This window comes from Martes martes (assembly GCF_963455335.1).
Source record: "Martes martes genome assembly, chromosome: 2".
Classification (NCBI taxonomy): Eukaryota; Metazoa; Chordata; class Mammalia; order Carnivora; family Mustelidae; genus Martes; species Martes martes.
The window spans coordinates 205,351,860-205,370,275 of NC_137889.1; the positions used below are offsets into that span (position 1 = coordinate 205,351,860).

The 18,416-nt window shown below is 57.7% G+C and overlaps 1 protein-coding gene across 1 annotated transcript in view; it reads right to left on the reverse strand.

Annotated features, from left to right (window-relative positions):
• SCD5 (stearoyl-CoA desaturase 5) overlaps positions 1-18,416 on the reverse strand; it is a gene marked incomplete at both ends in the record, with an annotated part of 152,836 nt that overhangs the window by 4,726 nt on the left and 129,694 nt on the right. Inside the window, 2 exon segments of the mRNA XM_080796392.1 lie at positions 198-264; positions 267-426. Of these exon segments, the coding sequence (XP_080652518.1) occupies positions 198-264; positions 267-426 (227 nt within the window).

The window sequence follows — 18,416 nt, forward strand, 5'->3', positions numbered from 1 at the left end:
AAAAAAAAAAGATGAGAAAACTCTAAATCAGAGAGATTAGGTGACTTGTCCAAGAGCCAAGCTTCTACCCCCAAAGCCCAAGTTCATCCCACCGACTCCAATCCACTGCCTCTCTTTACAGATTCCAGAAAACCACTGGACAGACAAGAAAATCTGAGCTGCCGTCCTTCCCGTTGGCTCTCCCTCCCCCGACTCACCAATGGTACCCAGAGTGACGAGCAGGTTCTGCCGGGGGCTTCTGTGCTTGTCGTAGGGCCGGTTCCCGCCCACGCAGCACTGTTGACCAGCGAGGTGATGTTGAGGGAGATGGTACAGCGGAGGATGGAGGCCAAGAAGTAGGAGTTCCACAGACTCTCCCCCCAGAAGCACCAGGGCACCGTCGTGGGGATCACGAAGCACATGAGCGCCACGGTGATCCTATAGTACCTGGAAGGCAGAACATTACGCTAGCGCCGGGCCCCGCCGGTCCCCTGGCAGGGACGGCTGAGCAAGCTACCGGGAGGTCAGGAAGCGTGCTAGCTGGCTCCTTCCACACTTTCTGTACGGAAACACCCCATTGTGTGTCACCCTGCACAGGGGTTGCAAAGCCATATCTCTGCGAGGGCGAGGCAGGAAACCCAAAGTGGAGGTGGGATGGGCAGAGTGCTCTGGGGAGCCGCAGGGCGGCCCCGCTCCTTCCTTCACCTGTCAATCAACTGGATGATCAGGTTGTCTCCAGTGATTTCAAGAAACACCTATGTCTTGAGTAATTTTCAGACACGTGATTCCATACTATCTTAGCTTGGCACCAAGGTAAACAATCCCATCCCCTCTCAAAAAATGTTCTCTCTTCATTGGAGAGTACATTCCAAGCCAGCATAAAAAAAATAAGTAATAAGGCTAGGCACAAGCAGGGCCACATAAAAAGTCGTCTTTACAAAGAAACCGTCAGCAGTTTGATTGTCAGACCTGTGTACCCAGCAAACTGTTTACTAAGCGCTTACTGGATGCCAGGCCACGAGTGCTGGTGATACAAAGACAGATTCGACACGGTCCCCGCCCGGGCCTCAGTTAGGTGGGACCAGTGTCTCCCACCTTCTGGCCTTGCGGAACCAGCTCTGTGCGGGGACAGGAAAGGGGCTGTGCTGGGAGTTCGTAGCTCTTTCCTCCCTGGCCTCACGCAGCCTAACCCAGCTCCCCGAAGGCCTCTGTTAAGATGCGTATGTACGAAATGGCACAGTGTGAGGGAACGACATTCAGGAGGGGGAAGCCTTGAACTTGAGTCTAGATCTGATGCTGGACGTTGAACCAGCCTTTTGTTTCTTTTGCTCCCCTCCTGCGTACAGTTAGCTGGTTCCCCAAGAGCAGAGCCTGAGGCAGGGACAGGTGTGGGGGTAGTCTAGTCTGGGAAGAGACAGGGAAGGAGGGAATAGCAAACCAGGGGGGCTCATGTGTTAGACACCTGAACTTGGACCTCGGCGGGACAGATCCCACTTCGGAGTTACTCTCTCAAGGAATGAAAGAAAAGGCTGTCTTCCCACTGGCTCTAACTGCGTCCTGGCCAAGGGATGTCACATGGGATATCGGCTCCCTCACACCTCCAGTTTGCTCGGGTCAGCATGGCTGAGTGCATTTCTGGAAGCATCTCAGGTGGAGGTGGCAAAGATACCAGGCAGGAAATGAGGCGTCCGGCTGAGCAAGGTGCTGTTGGGTTACACCCGGCGTCAGCAGGTGGCTGCAGCGAGAGCTGGTGTGAAAAGATGGGCAGAGTAGGAGGCGCGAGAGGCTCTACCGGAGGTAGTGATTATGATACCTACAGCGGGTCTTGTGAGGATCTGATAAGTAATACATACTCTGTGCATATCATATGTCATGGCTATTCTGAGAACTTTCCATGTACTGGCTCATTTAATCCTAATAAAAACTCTAGGGGGAAGTGACCATTAATATCACCATTTTACAGAGCAAAGGAAAGGTTACATAGTTGGGCCAAGGTTACAAGACTGAGATGTAGTAGGATCAAGATTCAGATCCAGGCAGAATCACTGTCGAGACCACCATCCACTTCAATGCAGCTATCTTGGTATCCCAGTGACTTGAACATGGGTGCCGATGGGTTCACCTGGTGCCCAGCAAAAAACAAATTTTATGGGAACTGACACTTACGCATAGCTAGCAACCTGCAAAACACACATACAGGATTTGACATGAAATCATTTAAGTTGAAAGAGGGTCCTTGGGAGGACGGATGAGTGGGCTGTGGCGTCACATGCGAAGACGTCTGGAGACTACTTTTATAAGGAAAAAAAAAAGATTTTGTTTATTTATTTGAGAGTGAGTGAGCATGGGGGGGGGGCGGAGCGGGCAGAGGAGAAGCAGGCTTCCCACTGAGCAGGGAACATGATGTGGGGCTCGATCCCAGGACTCTGAGATCAGGACCTGAGCCGAAGGCAGAGGCTTAACCCACTGAGCCCACAGTGCCCCGAGACCGCTCTTGAGGGCTACTTGTAAGGGAGGGAGAGGAAGGCAGGCTGAGCGGAGGCGGAAGCTCACCTACAGCGAGTTCCAGCAGATCTAACAGGGACCTCTGGGGCTGGATGACCCTTTAGAGTTGTCCCAAACTGAAAGGTCTCCCTGCATCATCCAGCCTTTGGCCTCGGGGCACACCCTGGGAGGGGTGAACCCTGGGACGGTTCCATGTGGGCAAGGATGCTCCCAGAGAGGAGCACCCGCTGAGGGGGGGACCCAGGAGAGGCGTGCAGGCCCTGCCAAGGCCCTGGGGGTCGGTGGTGAGCGCGTACAGGGAGGGGGTGTTCTGAAGGGAAAACGGAAGAGGTGGCCAGAGCCACGGATCTGCTGCCGCTCGTCTGCACCTCCGAGGAGGAAAGCAGGCCGGTCTGTCAACAGAAGGCATTTTGTGACTGAAAAACGTTCTTCCCTTCCTCCACTCTCTGGGCTACAGCCCAGGACCTTTGAAAAGAGCCTGTCCTGGGGCGCCTGGGTGGCTCCGTTGGCTAAGCGTCTGCCTTCAGATCAGGTCACGATCTCGGGGTCCTGGAATCGAGCCCTCTCTTCAGGCTCCTTGCTGGGCAGGGAGTCTGCCCCCTCCCCCACTCATGGGCTCTCTCTAAATCAATCAATCAATCAATCAAATCTTTAAAAAAGGAAGAAGATCAGCTTCTCCTAGACCTGATCTGACCCATTGTCTTGGCTGCTCATTTAGCTCCTGAAAAGGAGGAGGAGCAAGAAAGCGCCGCGGGCGGGCACCAGGCTAAGGAGCTCACAGGCCTTCTCACTCCTCCTTCCTGCAGACTGGGGACAGACAGACGGGCCCATGGTTCCCCCAGCGGGAGGCCAGGCCCTCGCTCCGGCCCTCAGCTCTGCCCCAGCCCCCTTCAGCTCACAGGACTCTGCTTCCACGGACGCCCTGCCCCTGCCTCTTCTCTCCGAACTTGAACTTTTTTTTTTTTTAAATTAAATTTTTTATTTATTTTCAGCATAACAGTATTCATTGTTTTTTCACCACACCCAGTGCTCCATGCAATCCGTGCCCTCCCTAATACCCACCACCTGGTTCCCCCACCCTCCCACCCCGCCCCTTCAAAACCCTCAGGTTGTTTTTCAGAGTCCATAGTCTCTCATGGTTCACCTCCCCTTCCAATTTCCCTCAACTCCCTTGAACTTACTTGAGAACTTGAACTTACTTGAACTTCGTAGGGAAGCCACCTGCCGGCCTGGGCTCTGGCGCGGAGGGAGAGCGCCAGCCGCGGAGCTCCCCAAGTGGGAGGAGGAGGAGGCCTGGGCTTCACCCCCTAGCACAACCCCCGTCCAGCGAAATGTCCTCTTCCTCAAAAGCAGACCCTCTTTAACAATCCTTGCAGTACAGTGTTGGTGGGTTTGATGAGAGGCCCGTCCCGCGATGTTCTTCCCTACGAGGAATCCCTAGGATTCCTTGTTGTGTGTTCAGGGGAATGAGTAGAGGAGAAAGGGATTTTAAGGGCCGCAGAGGGTCTGGGTGCGGCAGCCAGGGGCCTGGGTCTTGAGGCTGATCTTTGCATCAAAAATTCCCCGAAGCCGTCAGACAGACCGGACGCCGGACAGACCGGACGCTGGACAGGCCGGACGCCGGACAGGCCGGACGCCGGACAGACCGGGCGCCGGACAGACCGGACGCCGCCCCATGTCGCCGAGGAGCCTTCCTCCAGCGCCTCTTGGCTTCCAGCGGCTTCGTTACAGCCGCCGGCCGCCTCGCTTCAGAACAAGTGTGGGGGCGGCTCCCCGGCTTCCTTGCTCAATGACACTCGACGCTGAACCCCCAGCCAAGGGTCCGCCAGCAAGTCCGTGAGGCCTCCAGCTCCTCGTCCTTCCTCACTGGGGGGGTTTCCTCTCTTCAGCCGTGGTAGGAGGAGGCCGCCGAGGGGCCCCCGCCATCGCTCTGTGCTTTCGCTGAATGGGCTTCGTGCGTTGTAAAGCGTCACAGAGCAGTAAACCACCCAACCCCGCCACTTCCTGGCCGTGTTTCCTTGAGCAGAGGGTTTAGTCACACCGAGCACCGGGCTTCTCTTCTGAAAACGTGGTATTAACAAACGCACCGTGTCCCTGCGACGGGCGTGTCGGTCCTGTCCCGGTACGAGGCATAGGAAGTGAACAACCCAGACAAAATCCCTGCCCCTGGGGAGCGGGGGCATTCTGGTAGGAAGGTGTATAAACACACGTATTATGTATACACTAGACAAAAATGTACACGTATGCGCACTGTGGGGGGAAGAAGGCTGGTGGGTAGCACGCGGAGCACGTCCGTGGTGACAAGGTGACACAGGCAAGAGTGTGGCGGAGGAGGCGAGCAGCAGTCAAAGGAGGCGCCGCAACTTAAAGCAGGGCCTCGGGAAGGACTCGCGGACGTTACAGTTCGCCGTGCGGCAGGTGGGGCGGAAGATGCCAGGCAGAGGAAACACAAGCACGAGGCCCCGCAGCAGGGGCGGTCCTGGCACGTTCGAGGACAAGCAGGACAGCTGGGGCTGAAGCGGGGGAATGACGGGGAGGAGGAGGGAGACAGGAGAAAAATGGCAGCCGAGTCACAGCACGTCTGCGGGTCACCGCGAGGGTTTCAACCTTCACCCTGAGCGAGACGGAGCCTTGGGCAGGTTTGGCTCAAGGGACTGGAGTGACCTGGCTTACATCTTAGCAGTGTCACCCCGAGAGTTGGGTGGAGAACGGCCTGGGGGGGCAGAAGCAGGGGGACAATTAGGACGCCGCTACAAAGTCTGGGCTGAGAGGACATTGGCTTAGACCAGGACAGGGGCGGCGGATGCGAGAAATGGTCAAATTCTGAATATATTTTGAAAATCGAGTGACAGGACTCGTTAGCAGACTGGATTGCGGAGAGAAGGGAGTCAGGGATGACACGAAGGATGGCGACGGCATCTGCTGCCACGAGGGGGAGCAGGTTTCGAGCAGCCCCTGAGGGGCCCAACCCTACAGCTGTCAGGGGGGAAATGCCCGTTACATTCAAGGGGCCTTGTCAAGTAGGCAGCTCGACGGACAGGTCTGGAGGTCAGAGGTGCTCAAGAGAGGTCTGATGGGAACGGAAATTGGGGACCCATCAGCGTATTACTGTGCGATACTCACACACACTTTTTTCATCAGGTTCCGCGGCAGCTCTGTAAGGTGCTCGCTGTAGCCTCACTTTGTAGGACCTTTCTGGAGCTCCAGAGACGTCATGGGACTTCCTCAAGGCCACACTGGTTGGACCAAACACAGGCCGGCAACCCTAACCCTAACCCAACCTGCTATTTACTCGGCTTACCAAGTGCAGGGCGCGGGGGATGGGTAGACTTACCCAGAGGTAAACCAGGCTGCAGTGTGTGGCCTCGCCGTTGCTCTGGGAGTCGCACATATCCGGATAACAACACTGTCCTCCGAAGGCTGGAACACTACACTCCAACGGGACTGCAATTCCCATCCTTCTGGTACCGTCTTCTCCCTGTCTCCTGTGTCTGTCCTCGGCCTGGCTTGCCTGACATTTCCAAGTACCAGTCTAAGTATCACCTCTCTGGGGGGACTGCCTCCGTCCCCCAGCGCAGGCCCTGTCCAGTGTTCCGGCTGCGCACTGTACTTCTCAGCTCTCGCACCTGCTGGCTTAGCTGGTGGCCTTGCCCATGAGGTAAGGGGTCTCAATCCTGACTACACGTTCCAGTCAACTGGGTGAACATTCAGAAATGACTGACCTGGGAAACCCACTGCAGACCGACTCAATCACACGGCATTTCCGTTCCAGGCACAGATATATATATTTTTAAAGATTTTATTTATTTATTTGACAGAGATCACAAGCAGGCAGGGAGGCAGGCAGAGAGAGAGGGGGAAGCAGGCTCCCCGCCGAGCAGAGAGCCCGATACAGGTCTCGATCCCAGGACCCTGCGATCATGACCTGAGCCACCCAGGCGCCCCCAGGAACTGATATTTTTAAACAAAGCCTCTCCATTGCAGATGTTGGCCGTAGTCTCCCTATAATCTGCCCCATCCTTTCTTTCTTGCTGGAATGCTCTGATTTTGTTCAGATAGCCGACTGCTGTCCCTGCGGCCACGTCCTTCAGGGAATGCGGACTCTACCCATGATGTGAGTCCTGATTGGTTTGAAGCCATCAGTGGTGATCTCATTCATCTTCCCAGTAATTAATTTAGGAAGTGGTCAATAGTGGTCAATAAGCTATGAAGAGAAGACGGTATGATTTTTGAAAAGGTAAGTAACAAATGTTGGTAAAGACGTAGAGAAATCAGAACTTTCATGCGTTGCTGGTAGAAATGTAAAATGTCGCAGCTGCTAACAAAAATAGTTTTCCAGCAGGTTGTAGATCAAGTTATCACATGACCTAGCCATTCAACTCTTGGGCACACTCAGAGGGGTGGAAAGCAGGGACTTGAACATGCACACTTGTATGTCAGTGTTCATAACGGCATTATGCACAGTAGCCAAAAAGTGGAAACAGCCCAAGTGTTCATTAATAGATGAATGGATAAACAAAATGGTGTGTGTGTATAGACAGACAGACAGACGTGAATGTAATGTATGTGTGTGTATGTATCTATGTCTGTCTATATATGTATGTATAATGGAATATTATTCCAGCACAAAAAGGACAAAATTCTTATATACGCTATAACATGCACGGAGGGACCTTGGAAACATGCTTTGTGAAATATACCAGACACAGAGGACAAGCATCATTCATAATTCCACTTACATAAGGTACCTAGACAGCCAAGTTCACGAAGACAGGAAGTAGGATAGTTGGTCCTAGGAACTGGAGGGAAGCGGAGGGGGAAAGGGAAGCCCCTGTTTAATGACTATAGAGTGTTTGCTGGGAATGATGGAGAAGGTTTGGGTATGGATCCTGGTGACGGTTACACAACGTGGTAACACGGTGGTGTTCTTAATGCCGAAGAACCGCACGCTTAGGGTTGAAATGATAAATACTATGTTGTGTATATTTAACCACAACAAAAAGATCAAGATGAGAGAATGTTTTCTGAACCACAGAAAGTACACACGGGCAGAAGTGGCTTCTCTTTTTTCACAGTGACCCCAGGACCTACTACAGCCATCCGTGACTGTGACAGGCAGAAGACTGAGAAACAAAGCGGACCCCTTAGGTTGACGGAGCAGAACGGTGGAAAGGTCCTTGAACGAGCTACTGAACTAACCAGCCCTAACTAACTAACTAACTGGTGTCTCACTCTGGGACAAGTCAAGCTACTGAACTAACCAGCCCTAACTAACTAACTAACTGGTGTCTCACTCTGGGACAAGTCAAGCTACTGAACTAACCAGCCCTAACTAACTAACTAACTGGCGTCACACTCTGGGACAAGCCCATTGAGTCAGGACCTTCTGTGGAGTCGCTGAGCACAACGGAGGACTCGCCGTGGACGCTGACGCGCCACCCGGACCCCCTCTCTGTGGACAGTCGCTGACAGCACTGCTTCTACGGCAGGGAGCTGCCCTGCTCTAGGTCACGCCCTCTCTTAACAACCCCATCCGGGGACTAACCTTCTGTAAGGAGAGTAGTCCCTTGCCTAGGCCTGGTCCCACTGCCTCATCTCTCAATGGCTCTGAAGAGTCACCCCAACTTCAGAACCCACCGTATGGTGGGCTGAGGCCTTTGACGGACCGTTGAGGACCCTGCTTCTTCCCTTGCCCGATCCTGTTTCCGGCCCTTCTTCTGTTGGTGTTGACCCTAAGGGCCCTCTCCGGTCCACTTCTTACAACATAATAGCCACCTCAGAACCAGCTTCTGGGGTAACCCGTCCTGTGACATGGATATATTGCTGGACGGATGGAGGCCAGCAGAAAGCCACCCTCCAGAGCCTGGCACAGGCGCCGCACAGAGCAGGTACTCCTCCTTATCTGTGGAACAATGAAGCCAATGATTCTTTGGTTAATAAATTACTGAGAAAGCTTCTCAGGAAAATACAAGCCCTACAGTGACTCAGAAGGACCCAGAGCATGAGAGAGAAAATGCCAAGGTTTCCAAAAAACACAAACCACGCAATACATGTGCCGCCTGCTTTTGGGTTCTTCATGAGGCGCTTATCTCTTGGGTTAGTGCCAACACAGGATTGTGAATATGAAACCAACGACACGATTAAAGACGTTCGTGCCCATCAGGCCCCAAACCCCAGATCCCAACCATTTCACTGTGAGGCCTCAGAGCTTCGGTTTAAAAGGATTTCTGAGCATGAGCTTTCGGGTCATCCTCTGAGCTGCCAAACACGGCAACCCGTTGGCAATATCTAACAGCCACTCCGACAGGTCTGGTCTTGGTTTGGAATGTGAGTGGCTTCCTCTCTGTTTCTCCACGGCTACTCAGACCCCGAGACGGGAGGAGACTCCTAGAACCTTCAAGGGAGAGGAAGACAGCCGTTGGTATGAACCCGAGAGTGACCCAAGGAAGAGTAGTTCCCCTCCACACATTTGAAACCAGATACGCACAGGTTTGAGCCCCGAACACAAGCGCCGGAGCACTCAAGCTCACCCTACCAGCTGCTGGGGAGCCGCTTCCTACGGCTTCAAAGTCACAGCTGGCAAGAACCGGCCCGCAACAGACTCTGGAAACCTGCCCATTCCCACCAGCGACTCCACCATGGGAAGATGTTTCTCCGCACTGAGCCCAGCAGAAGAGGCCCCTTTACACAAGCAAGTGCCGTCACTCACCATGACGCCCCGACCGGAGTGAGTGCAAGTGACAGAACACGAATGTAGATGTGGGCCACCATCTTGCCACTCTGTCAACACCCCAAAGACTATCTTTATTCCAACAAACGGGATCACAATAAAGACAACTGAAACGTTAAAAACAGACTTGAGACTTGCAGCCCCTGGGTGGCTCAGTCGGTTGATCATCTGACTCTTGGTTTCGGCTCAGGTCATGATCTCATGGGTTGTTCCCTGCCCCTCCCTCAACTCAAACGTACACAGGAGCGCTCTCTCTTGCTCTCTCGAATAAATAAATAAATCTTTATTTATTTTTAATCTTTAAAAAAAATAGACTTGAGGCCAAAAATCTGTTCTATGGACAATAAAGGATTTAGGATTTCTTCCTTTTTTCCCTCCCTTCCTCCCAAATCTGAGTGTGCTAAGCATCTTAAAACTGTTTGCTCTTTCGATGAAGAAGAAATTGCGGTTCTCTGCCTACAGGCATTTCCTATGGCTTGACCAACCCTAAGCACAGTGGTCCGGAGCCGGTGGTGTGTGAGATTTCCGAGGGGGACCATGAGAGCGTGAAGGAAGGGGAAATAATCCGCCCACTGCCGACTTCCAGGGGGGCTGCGTCAGGAAATGCGAAAAGTAACCACCACCGCGGGTGACAGAAAAATTACAGCCCCACAAATGCATCCTAATGATGAGCGATGAGCTGTCACTGGCATCTTCATTACACATGTTTGGTTTTGTGATTTCACTTAAAGCCTAGCCGGAAAGTCATTTTCCCTACAACTTTGGCATCTTGTAGGGAACCAGGCGAAAGCATCTGGATGCTCACTAAACATTCGTTCAGAGGACAGATAACACACCTCGGCCGTTCATAAATGGAACGGACGGCACTCTCTCCCCCCTCTCCTAGGTCCCCTCTGGCATTGCCCACAAGGAGGTGATTCATTTGGATGCCTGAAGAGGAAGTCCCCGATGGGGCGCTTCAGAAGTGTTTGAAAATGGGTTCTGCTGCTCTGCTCTTGATTTCGCCTCTCTGGTGCCGCGGTGGCTCTGACTGAGCGCGCTCACGGTGACTGCATTTGAAGGGTGCCCTGAAAGTCTTGATCATTCCAGATCTGGTCTTGACCCCCCATTAGTCTCAACATCACTTCCCCTGTGCTACTTCGTGATAAGCCTTCCCGTGGAAGAAAACCTTTTAATTAGACCATCTAGAAGCATAATCGTCAGTCTTCCGGGAGCCTCTCCTGCCCAACGGAGGGAGCAGAGACGGGGAACGACAGCTCCACGGAAACATCCCCTTTGGAAACTGGCAAGGCAGTGGGGAAATGACGTATCTTTATTTTCTCTCTGCCTTCAGCTTTATTTGCTTTGGAGGTCTGCACATGGGGGTGGCATCCATCCACTCGAATTTAATGTGTCTCTGTACAAACAGCTTGCATTCATTCGCTAAGCAGCAGTTTGAAAGATAAACACGATCATTTCAGAATTTCGACACAAGGAACATTATTTGTACCTCACCAGCAATGACGTGCTTAAAGACAAGACCCAGGCACGCTGATTGCTAAGACAGAGTAAGGAGGGTCAAAAGGTGTTAGTTTTGTTTTTTGTTTTTTTGGCTTTTTTCAAAGCGTTGATTCTACAAAGATGGCAAGTTTTTTGTGGGCAGGATTTTCCTTGATCCAAGTCTCATCACCCATGGTTCCTTGAACACAAAGCACTCGTTAACACAGTAGGTGCCCAGTAAACAACTGAACTGTTGGCCTGTGCCAGAAGGAGTGAGGGCCACGATCCATCTGTCTTTGGCGAAAGCAATGACGTCAGTTCACCCTCCTAATGGTTTGATCCCGAGCGCTTCTCAAGTCGTCTCAGCACAAGTCTAAGTCGGTTAGGCTGCGGTTCTGCTCTCTCTCCGGGGCTCTTTGTCTCTCTCTGTCCTTCCTTCCTCCCACACACCTCCCCGCCTTCCTGCTTACTTATCAATTGTTCCCGTTAAGTAATCAGAGCACAGACTAATTCCTGACTGTGTATAGAAAAGGATTACGAAACTCAACAAGTCAAATCACTTACAAAGTAATTTTTTATACAAAGTGGCTGGCATTTCCAGTTTCTCTCACCCTTAAAACTCCATTCCACGTTCATCCTTGGTATTTGAGATTAAGTGAGCGCTGTAGGAGAAAACACAACCCCTGCTCTCACTCTGGGACCTCGGAAATCACATGCAAACTCCTTTGTGTACTTTCCTTTTGGGGGCTCAAAGGCCACAGCTTTCATCAAATTCTCAAAGAGATACTTGATTCCCAAGGCCCCAAACATTTGATGTTGTCATTGAACTTTGATTTTCTTTGTTTACTTTAGGATTCGGCCTAGGATTTAGGTAAGAAAATTTAATCCAGTTCAAGGAAGCGTCAATTTAAAGAATTTAAAGGCGTCCCTGGGTCGCTCAGTTGGCTAAGCATCTGACTTCAGCTCGGGTCATGACCTCAGGGTCCCAGGATCAGCCCCGTGTCAGGCCCTGTGTCACCCCATGATGGGTGACAGACCCCCCCCCCCGGGGGCTTTGCATTTAGCAGGGAATCTGCTTGTCCCTCTCCCTCTGGCCCGCCCCTCCCCCATCTCTTGTGCACACGCACTCTCTCTCTCTCTCTCTCAAACAAATACAAATCTTAAAAAAAAAACTAAAAAAAAAAAGAATTTAAAGAACAGTACTTTTAAAAATGTGATTGCCCTACTCTTTCGGCAGTAAAATGTTAAAAGGGATTACAGTGGTACTAGACCGAAGTATGTGCGTGTGTGTGTGTGTGTGTGCGTGTGTACTCCCCTGATCACTCTAGCCTACATACATGTGGCCTTTTGGCTGAAAGGACAGTCACCAACAGAGTTCAGCTCCCCACCCCACCCAAGGGAACACGTTTCATTCCGAACTCTAATCAATGATAAGCTCTCGTGGGCCGCCAGACTCTGCCGGAGAGGAGCGGAGGGAGCCCCACCTCCAGGCCCAGGCTCACTGCTACAGCCGGCTGACCGGGTAGGCTGACTGTTTGGCTGAGGAAGAAGAGGCGGGTGGACACCGGCTCCCTCCTTGCACACGTGACGACCCTGGAGCACAGCACAGGCTTCCTAGCGCATCTCCTGAACCGGAGCGGCCCGTCCTTCCAAAGCTCCTCAGGCCTCACAGCTCAGTTCAAATTAATTTCTTCTGGGAAGCCCACCCTGATAAGCCCCCTCACCCACGGCTGCCGCGTTGGCCAACATCCCGTCCGTATAACTGCGCTGTGAAGACTCCAAAGACCACCATTCTGGAGAGTCGAGCTGTCGGACCAGCGGGCGGTTTACACGTTCAAGTACATCAACCTAAAGAAAATGGCATGCGGACGTCATTCCCCATTTTTCTGCCTTCTTAGTTTTTGGAACAAAACTTGACCATCCTTGACGGTGATGAGGGTCTTCTCCTGGGTTCCCCAGAAGGCAGGGCTGAAGACAAACGCTTACGTGCCCCTGCTTTACAGGAGGAGCTCGGGCCAAGGGAAACGATGCGGGAGGCAGGAGGCTGGGGCCGAAGGACCGTGTGCTACGGAGCCAGACGCCGCTCGGTATCTCAGCCTGGGGGGCCGGAAGACCACGCGGGTGACGGAGCCTCGAACCCTCCGTCTGGCAGGAGGGCGTGGGAAGAACGCGGGTACCAGAGCCCGCTCCCGCCGCCGCGCCCCGCTCCCCCACGCACGCCTCTGGACGGAGAGCGGGGCTGGGAGCCGCGAGCGGCAGCCTCACCCGGATCTGACAGACTCCAGTGAGCTCCTAAGCCAGAGGCCCACTGCAGGCTTCCACTATTTTTATCTCCAACCACCCCCAAAGAGTTTGTAACTAAGATAAGGGAAGTGAGTTTTCACTGGTAAAAGCAGTGGCCGAAAGACGTGCATTGGCTAGAAATCCCATGTAGGCACTTCTCGGTGGCACGTATTCCTCAGAGCGACGTCCCCAAAGGCTCTGCTCCCTCCTGCGCCTGACCACAGACTCCCGTGGCTGGATCTCGACGAGGTGGGGACGGATAGCGCCGCGCACGGCTTCCCTGCGAGGGCTCACTGACATGTCCCCAAGGGCAGGAGGCGAGGCTTCATCAAGCTACCGGTGCTTTGCGTGGCTGTTTTTGTCCCCAACTGTTAATTACGGTAGAATTTGGTCTCAGGCAGGATTCTGCTTAGGGAGGAGCCCTTTCCTCCTCCCCCTCACACCGGAGCTGGCCAAGGTCAGTTCCCAGCAGATGCGGCCAGAGGGTCAGCTGCTGGCTGTTCTACGTTACAGGTATGGCCTCTCGCCTCTCGCCATACCTTTAAGGGCCAGAGGCACCGGGAGTCCTGGACGGTAAGATCGCTGCGGGGTGAGGAGACACTGCATAGCCGCAGTGCGCTCCCTGAACGCCCGCCCCGCACTGGGAGGCCGCGAGCCCTACCGTGAGGGGGAGGGACTGCGCCAGAGCGAGTGGGCACGTTCAGGGAACACTTACCTCAGCAACTGAGGGGGACAGCGTCACACACACATTTTCACCTCAAAAGCTGGTTCTCAGCTCTGGGTTGTCCAGCGTTCGCCACAAACTGGACCGGAAACACATTCCTCAGTCCGAGAAGTACCTTTGCAGGTGCTACGGGTCACGAGTCCCAGTGAGTAGGAAGATGAAAAGGACAGTCGCTCCTCAAGGAGTCTGTGGTCTAACGAGCGGGAGGCATCGCCGTGATCCAGCACGACCAGCCGCGGCGCCACGTCCTGCAGCCCGATGACAGGGACTCCAGGACACCGGGCCTCGAACTCTCCGGTCTCGGGACCTTTCTCTGCGCTGGAGGCGTCACTGCGCGCCCCGGAGAGCTCTGGTTTCTGCGGGGACATGCGTCCACCCCGCTGCGGCGGGAATTGCAGCTGAGGAGCGCTTCACGGGTGGTTCAACGGTCCGCGCAAAGAACAGGAAGCTGCGGAGAAGGCGGAGCAGGAAACGGCGTCCACCGCGCGGGAGGGCGTCTACCGTCTACCACACGGGACGGCGTCTACCACGCGGGACGGCGTCTACCACGCGGGACGGCGCCTACCACGCAGAACCGCGTCCACCACACAGAACCGCGTCTACCACAAGGGACGGCGTCTACCACAAGGGACGGCGTCTACCACACGGGACGGCGTCCACCACGCGGGACGGCGTCCACCACAAGGGACGGCGTCCACCACGCGGGACGGCGTCCACCACGCGGGACGGCGTCCACCACGCGGGACGGCGTCTACCACGCGGGACTGCGCCTACCACGCGGGACGGCGTCCACCACAAGGAACGTCGTCTACCACGCGGGACGGCGTCCACCACGCGGGACGGCGCCTACCACGCGGGACGGCGTCTACCACAAGGAACGGCGTCTACCACGCGGGACGGCGCCTACCACACGGGACGGCGTCTACCACGCGGGACGGCGTCCACCACGCGGGACGGCGTCTACCACGCGGGACGGCGTCTACCACAAGGAACGGCGTCTACCACACGGGACGGCGTCCACCACGCGGGACGGCGTCTACCACAACGAGGCCTGTGCTGATGTTACACACCAAATGCGGAGTTGGTTGATTGATTAAAATAATAATAACCCTGTTAAATGTTAACATAAGTAACATTTTTGTGAAAAACAACTCGTTTCCAAAGCAAAACAAAAAAGGGTTTCGTGTGAGAGGCCGTCGCTTTCCGTCACTGCCCGTGTTCCCCCCTCCCCGTCGGGCTCAGCAGGAGCAGCGGGACCGGCCCGTCGGCGTCCGCGGGGGCCCTGCCGCGCTGGCGCAGCTGCGGGCCGGGGTCGGGAAGGACGCACCTCGCTGACCTCCCGAGAGGGGCTGAGGGCGCCCGTCCAGACGGTCCTTGAACCGGGACCTCAGCTTCCCGGAGGTGCGTGTTGAAGAGCGAGGAAGAGCCGTCGAGGTGAAAAGGGAAGTTCCAGGTCGGTGCCTCCCCGACAGTCGCTGCTCGTCGGAACCGCCGGGGCCTGGGGCGGCTGGACCTGCGTTTCCGACCCGCGTCCCGGGGAGCTGACGGTGCCGGGCCCAGAACCACGTTCCGAGCCGCGAGGGTCCAGGCCGGAGGAGAGACGCGAAGGTGGTGCCGGGAGGGGCCGCGGTGGGAGGGGCGCGCGGGGCGGGTGGGGGCCCCGGGACGGACCGAGCGGCCCGTCGTCGCCTTTCGCAAGGGGCAGCCGTGGCCCCGGTTCCGGGGGCCGCTCGGGCTCGCGCGCAAGTGAGCGTCGCTGCTCACTGCGGCCCAGAACCGCGGCAGAACCAGGACCCGCCGCAGACCCGCGGCAGAACCGCCGCAGACCCAGGACCCGCCGCAGACCCAGGACCCGCCGCAGAACCGCGGCAGAACCAGGACCCGCGGCAGAACCAGGACCCGCCGCAGACCCAGGACCCGCCGCAGAACCGCCGCAGAACCAGGACCCGCCGCAGACCCAGGACCCGCCGCAGAACCGCCGCAGACCCAGGACCCGCCGCAGACCCAGGACCCGCCGCAGACCCGCGGCAGAACCGCCGCAGACCCAGGACCCGCCGCAGACCCGCGGCAGAACCGCCGCAGACCCAGGACCCGCCGCAGACCCGCGGCAGAACCGCGGCAGAACCAGGACCCGCGGCAGAACCAGGACCCGCCGCAGACCCAGGACCCGCCGCAGAACCGCGGCAGAACCAGGACCCGCCGCAGACCCAGGACCCGCCGCAGACCCGCGGCAGAACCGCCGCAGACCCAGGACCCGCCGCAGAACCGCCGCAGACCCAGGACCCGCCGCAGACCCAGGACCCGCCGCAGACCCGCGGCAGAACCGCCGCAGACCCAGGACCCGCCGCAGACCCGCGGCAGAACCGCGGCAGAACCAGGACCCGCCGCAGAACCAGGACCCGCCGCAGACCCAGGACCCGCCGCAGAACCGCGGCAGAACCAGGACCCGCCGCAGACCCGCGGCAGAACCGCCGCAGACCCGCGGCAGAACCGCCGCAGAACCAGGACCCGCCGCAGACCCAGGACCCGCCGCAGACCCGCGGCAGAACCGCCGCAGAACCAGGACCCGCCGCAGAACCAGGACCCGCCGCAGACCCAGGACCCGCCGCAGACCCAGGACCCGCCGCAGACCCAGGACCCGCCGCAGAACCGCCGCAGAACCAGGACCCGCCGCAGACCCAGGACCCGCCGCAGAACCGCCGCAGACCCAGGACCCGCCGCAGACCCGCGGCAGAACCGCGGCAGAACCAGGACCCGCGGCAGAACCAGGACCCGCGGCAGACCCAGGACCCGCCGCAGAACCGCCGCAGAACCAGGACCCGCCGCAGACCCAGGACCCGCCGCAGAACCGCCGCAGACCCGCCGCAGACCCAGGACCCGCCGCAGACCCGCGGCAGAACCGCGGCAGAACCAGGACCCGCCGCAGACCCGCGGCAGAACCGCCGCAGACCCAGGACCCGCCGCAGACCCAGGACCCGCCGCAGACCCGCGGCAGAACCGCCGCAGACCCAGGACCCGCCGCAGAACCGCCGCAGACCCAGGACCCGCCGCAGACCCGCGGCAGAACCGCCGCAGAACCAGGACCCGCCGCAGACCCAGGACCCGCCGCAGAACCGCCGCAGAACCAGGACCCGCCGCAGACCCAGGACCCGCCGCAGAACCGCCGCAGACCCGCCGCAGACCCAGGACCCGCCGCAGACCCGCGGCAGAACCGCGGCAGAACCAGGACCCGCCGCAGACCCGCGGCAGAACCGCCGCAGACCCAGGACCCGCCGCAGACCCAGGACCCGCCGCAGACCCGCGGCAGAACCGCCGCAGACCCAGGACCCGCCGCAGAACCGCCGCAGACCCAGGACCCGCCGCAGACCCGCGGCAGAACCGCCGCAGAACCAGGACCCGCCGCAGACCCAGGACCCGCCGCAGAACCGCCGCAGAACCAGGACCCGCCGCAGACCCAGGACCCGCCGCAGACCCAGGACCCGCCGCAGAACCAGGACCCGCCGCAGACCCAGGACCCGCCGCAGAACCGCAGACCCGGACGCCCGGCCGGGCCGCAGGGCGCAGGGACGAGGAGGAACCGGGTCGCCCCCGCCGCGCGGCTCGCGGGAAACCGCTCGGACCCGGCTCTGCCGCCAGTGTCGCCGGCAGTGTCGCCGCGTCCTTCTCAGACGCTCAGGCTCCGCCTCGGGCGACGCGCCGGGGAGGGACGCGCGGCGCCAGGCCCCGGGTGAGACGCTCCGGGGACGACCAGGGAACCGCCGAAGCGACCGTGTTCCCGAGACGGGGCGCCCGAGCGGACGCGCGTTTCGCGGTCCCGGAGCGAGAGCCGGAGGGACCCCGCGGGGCGCCCGTCTGCACCCGGACGACAGGGGACAGGCCCTCCGGTCTCGTGGCCGCGTCCTTCCCAGCAAGACGAGCTGGACCCGGATTTTCAAGGCGAAGCCTCAGTGGTCCAGGCCCGCAGGGTCCGCCCGCCGACCCCCGACCTGCCCGGGCCTGGAGCGGGGACGACCGGGGCGAGCGCCCGCGCCGAGGGAGCGTCCGGTTCGCGCTCCAGACGGGGCCGTCCCAGGAGCGCCGGGAGAGGCCCCTGCCGCGCGGCTGCTCCGCCTTGCCCGGGACCCAGAGACCCTCATCAGCCCGGTCCCCGCGGCTCCTCCGCCTCGTCCGGCCGGACGCGCGGGCCGCTGGGTCCCACGAGGCCTCGCTCTCTCGGTCGACGGCGGGCACCGGCTCCCCGCCGCGGGGGCAGCCCCGCACCCGACACCGCAGGTTCCTCCTCGGACAGGCTCGGGAGCTCATGTGCCCCGAGACACACGGAGGGATTTGGGGTCCGTCTGGTCCCCGCACGGTTAGGACATCGGACTTGTTTTCTCTATTTTAAAATGAAAGACGAGCGCGGGTCTGTGAGAGCGAAGACAGCGCGCGTCGGCGAACGTGTCCTGACGCGTCGCATCATCTCGGCACCGAGAGTCTGTGTCTGCGTGACGCGTTGGTTATTGTTTTATGTGAAATAGGCGGTGTGAGGAGAGGTCAGTGACTCGGACGGGGACGCAGTTCCCAGCCGATTTCTGACGCGGATGTCCTCCGGTGCGCTGACAGCAGTTTCTTTGGTCTTTCTCTCCCGGGAATTCATCCTTTTTAATCTTGTAAGTTCAGCATTTTGGACTAAGAATTTGGCTCTTAGAACACCCTTTGCAACGAGGTCCGCCCCCA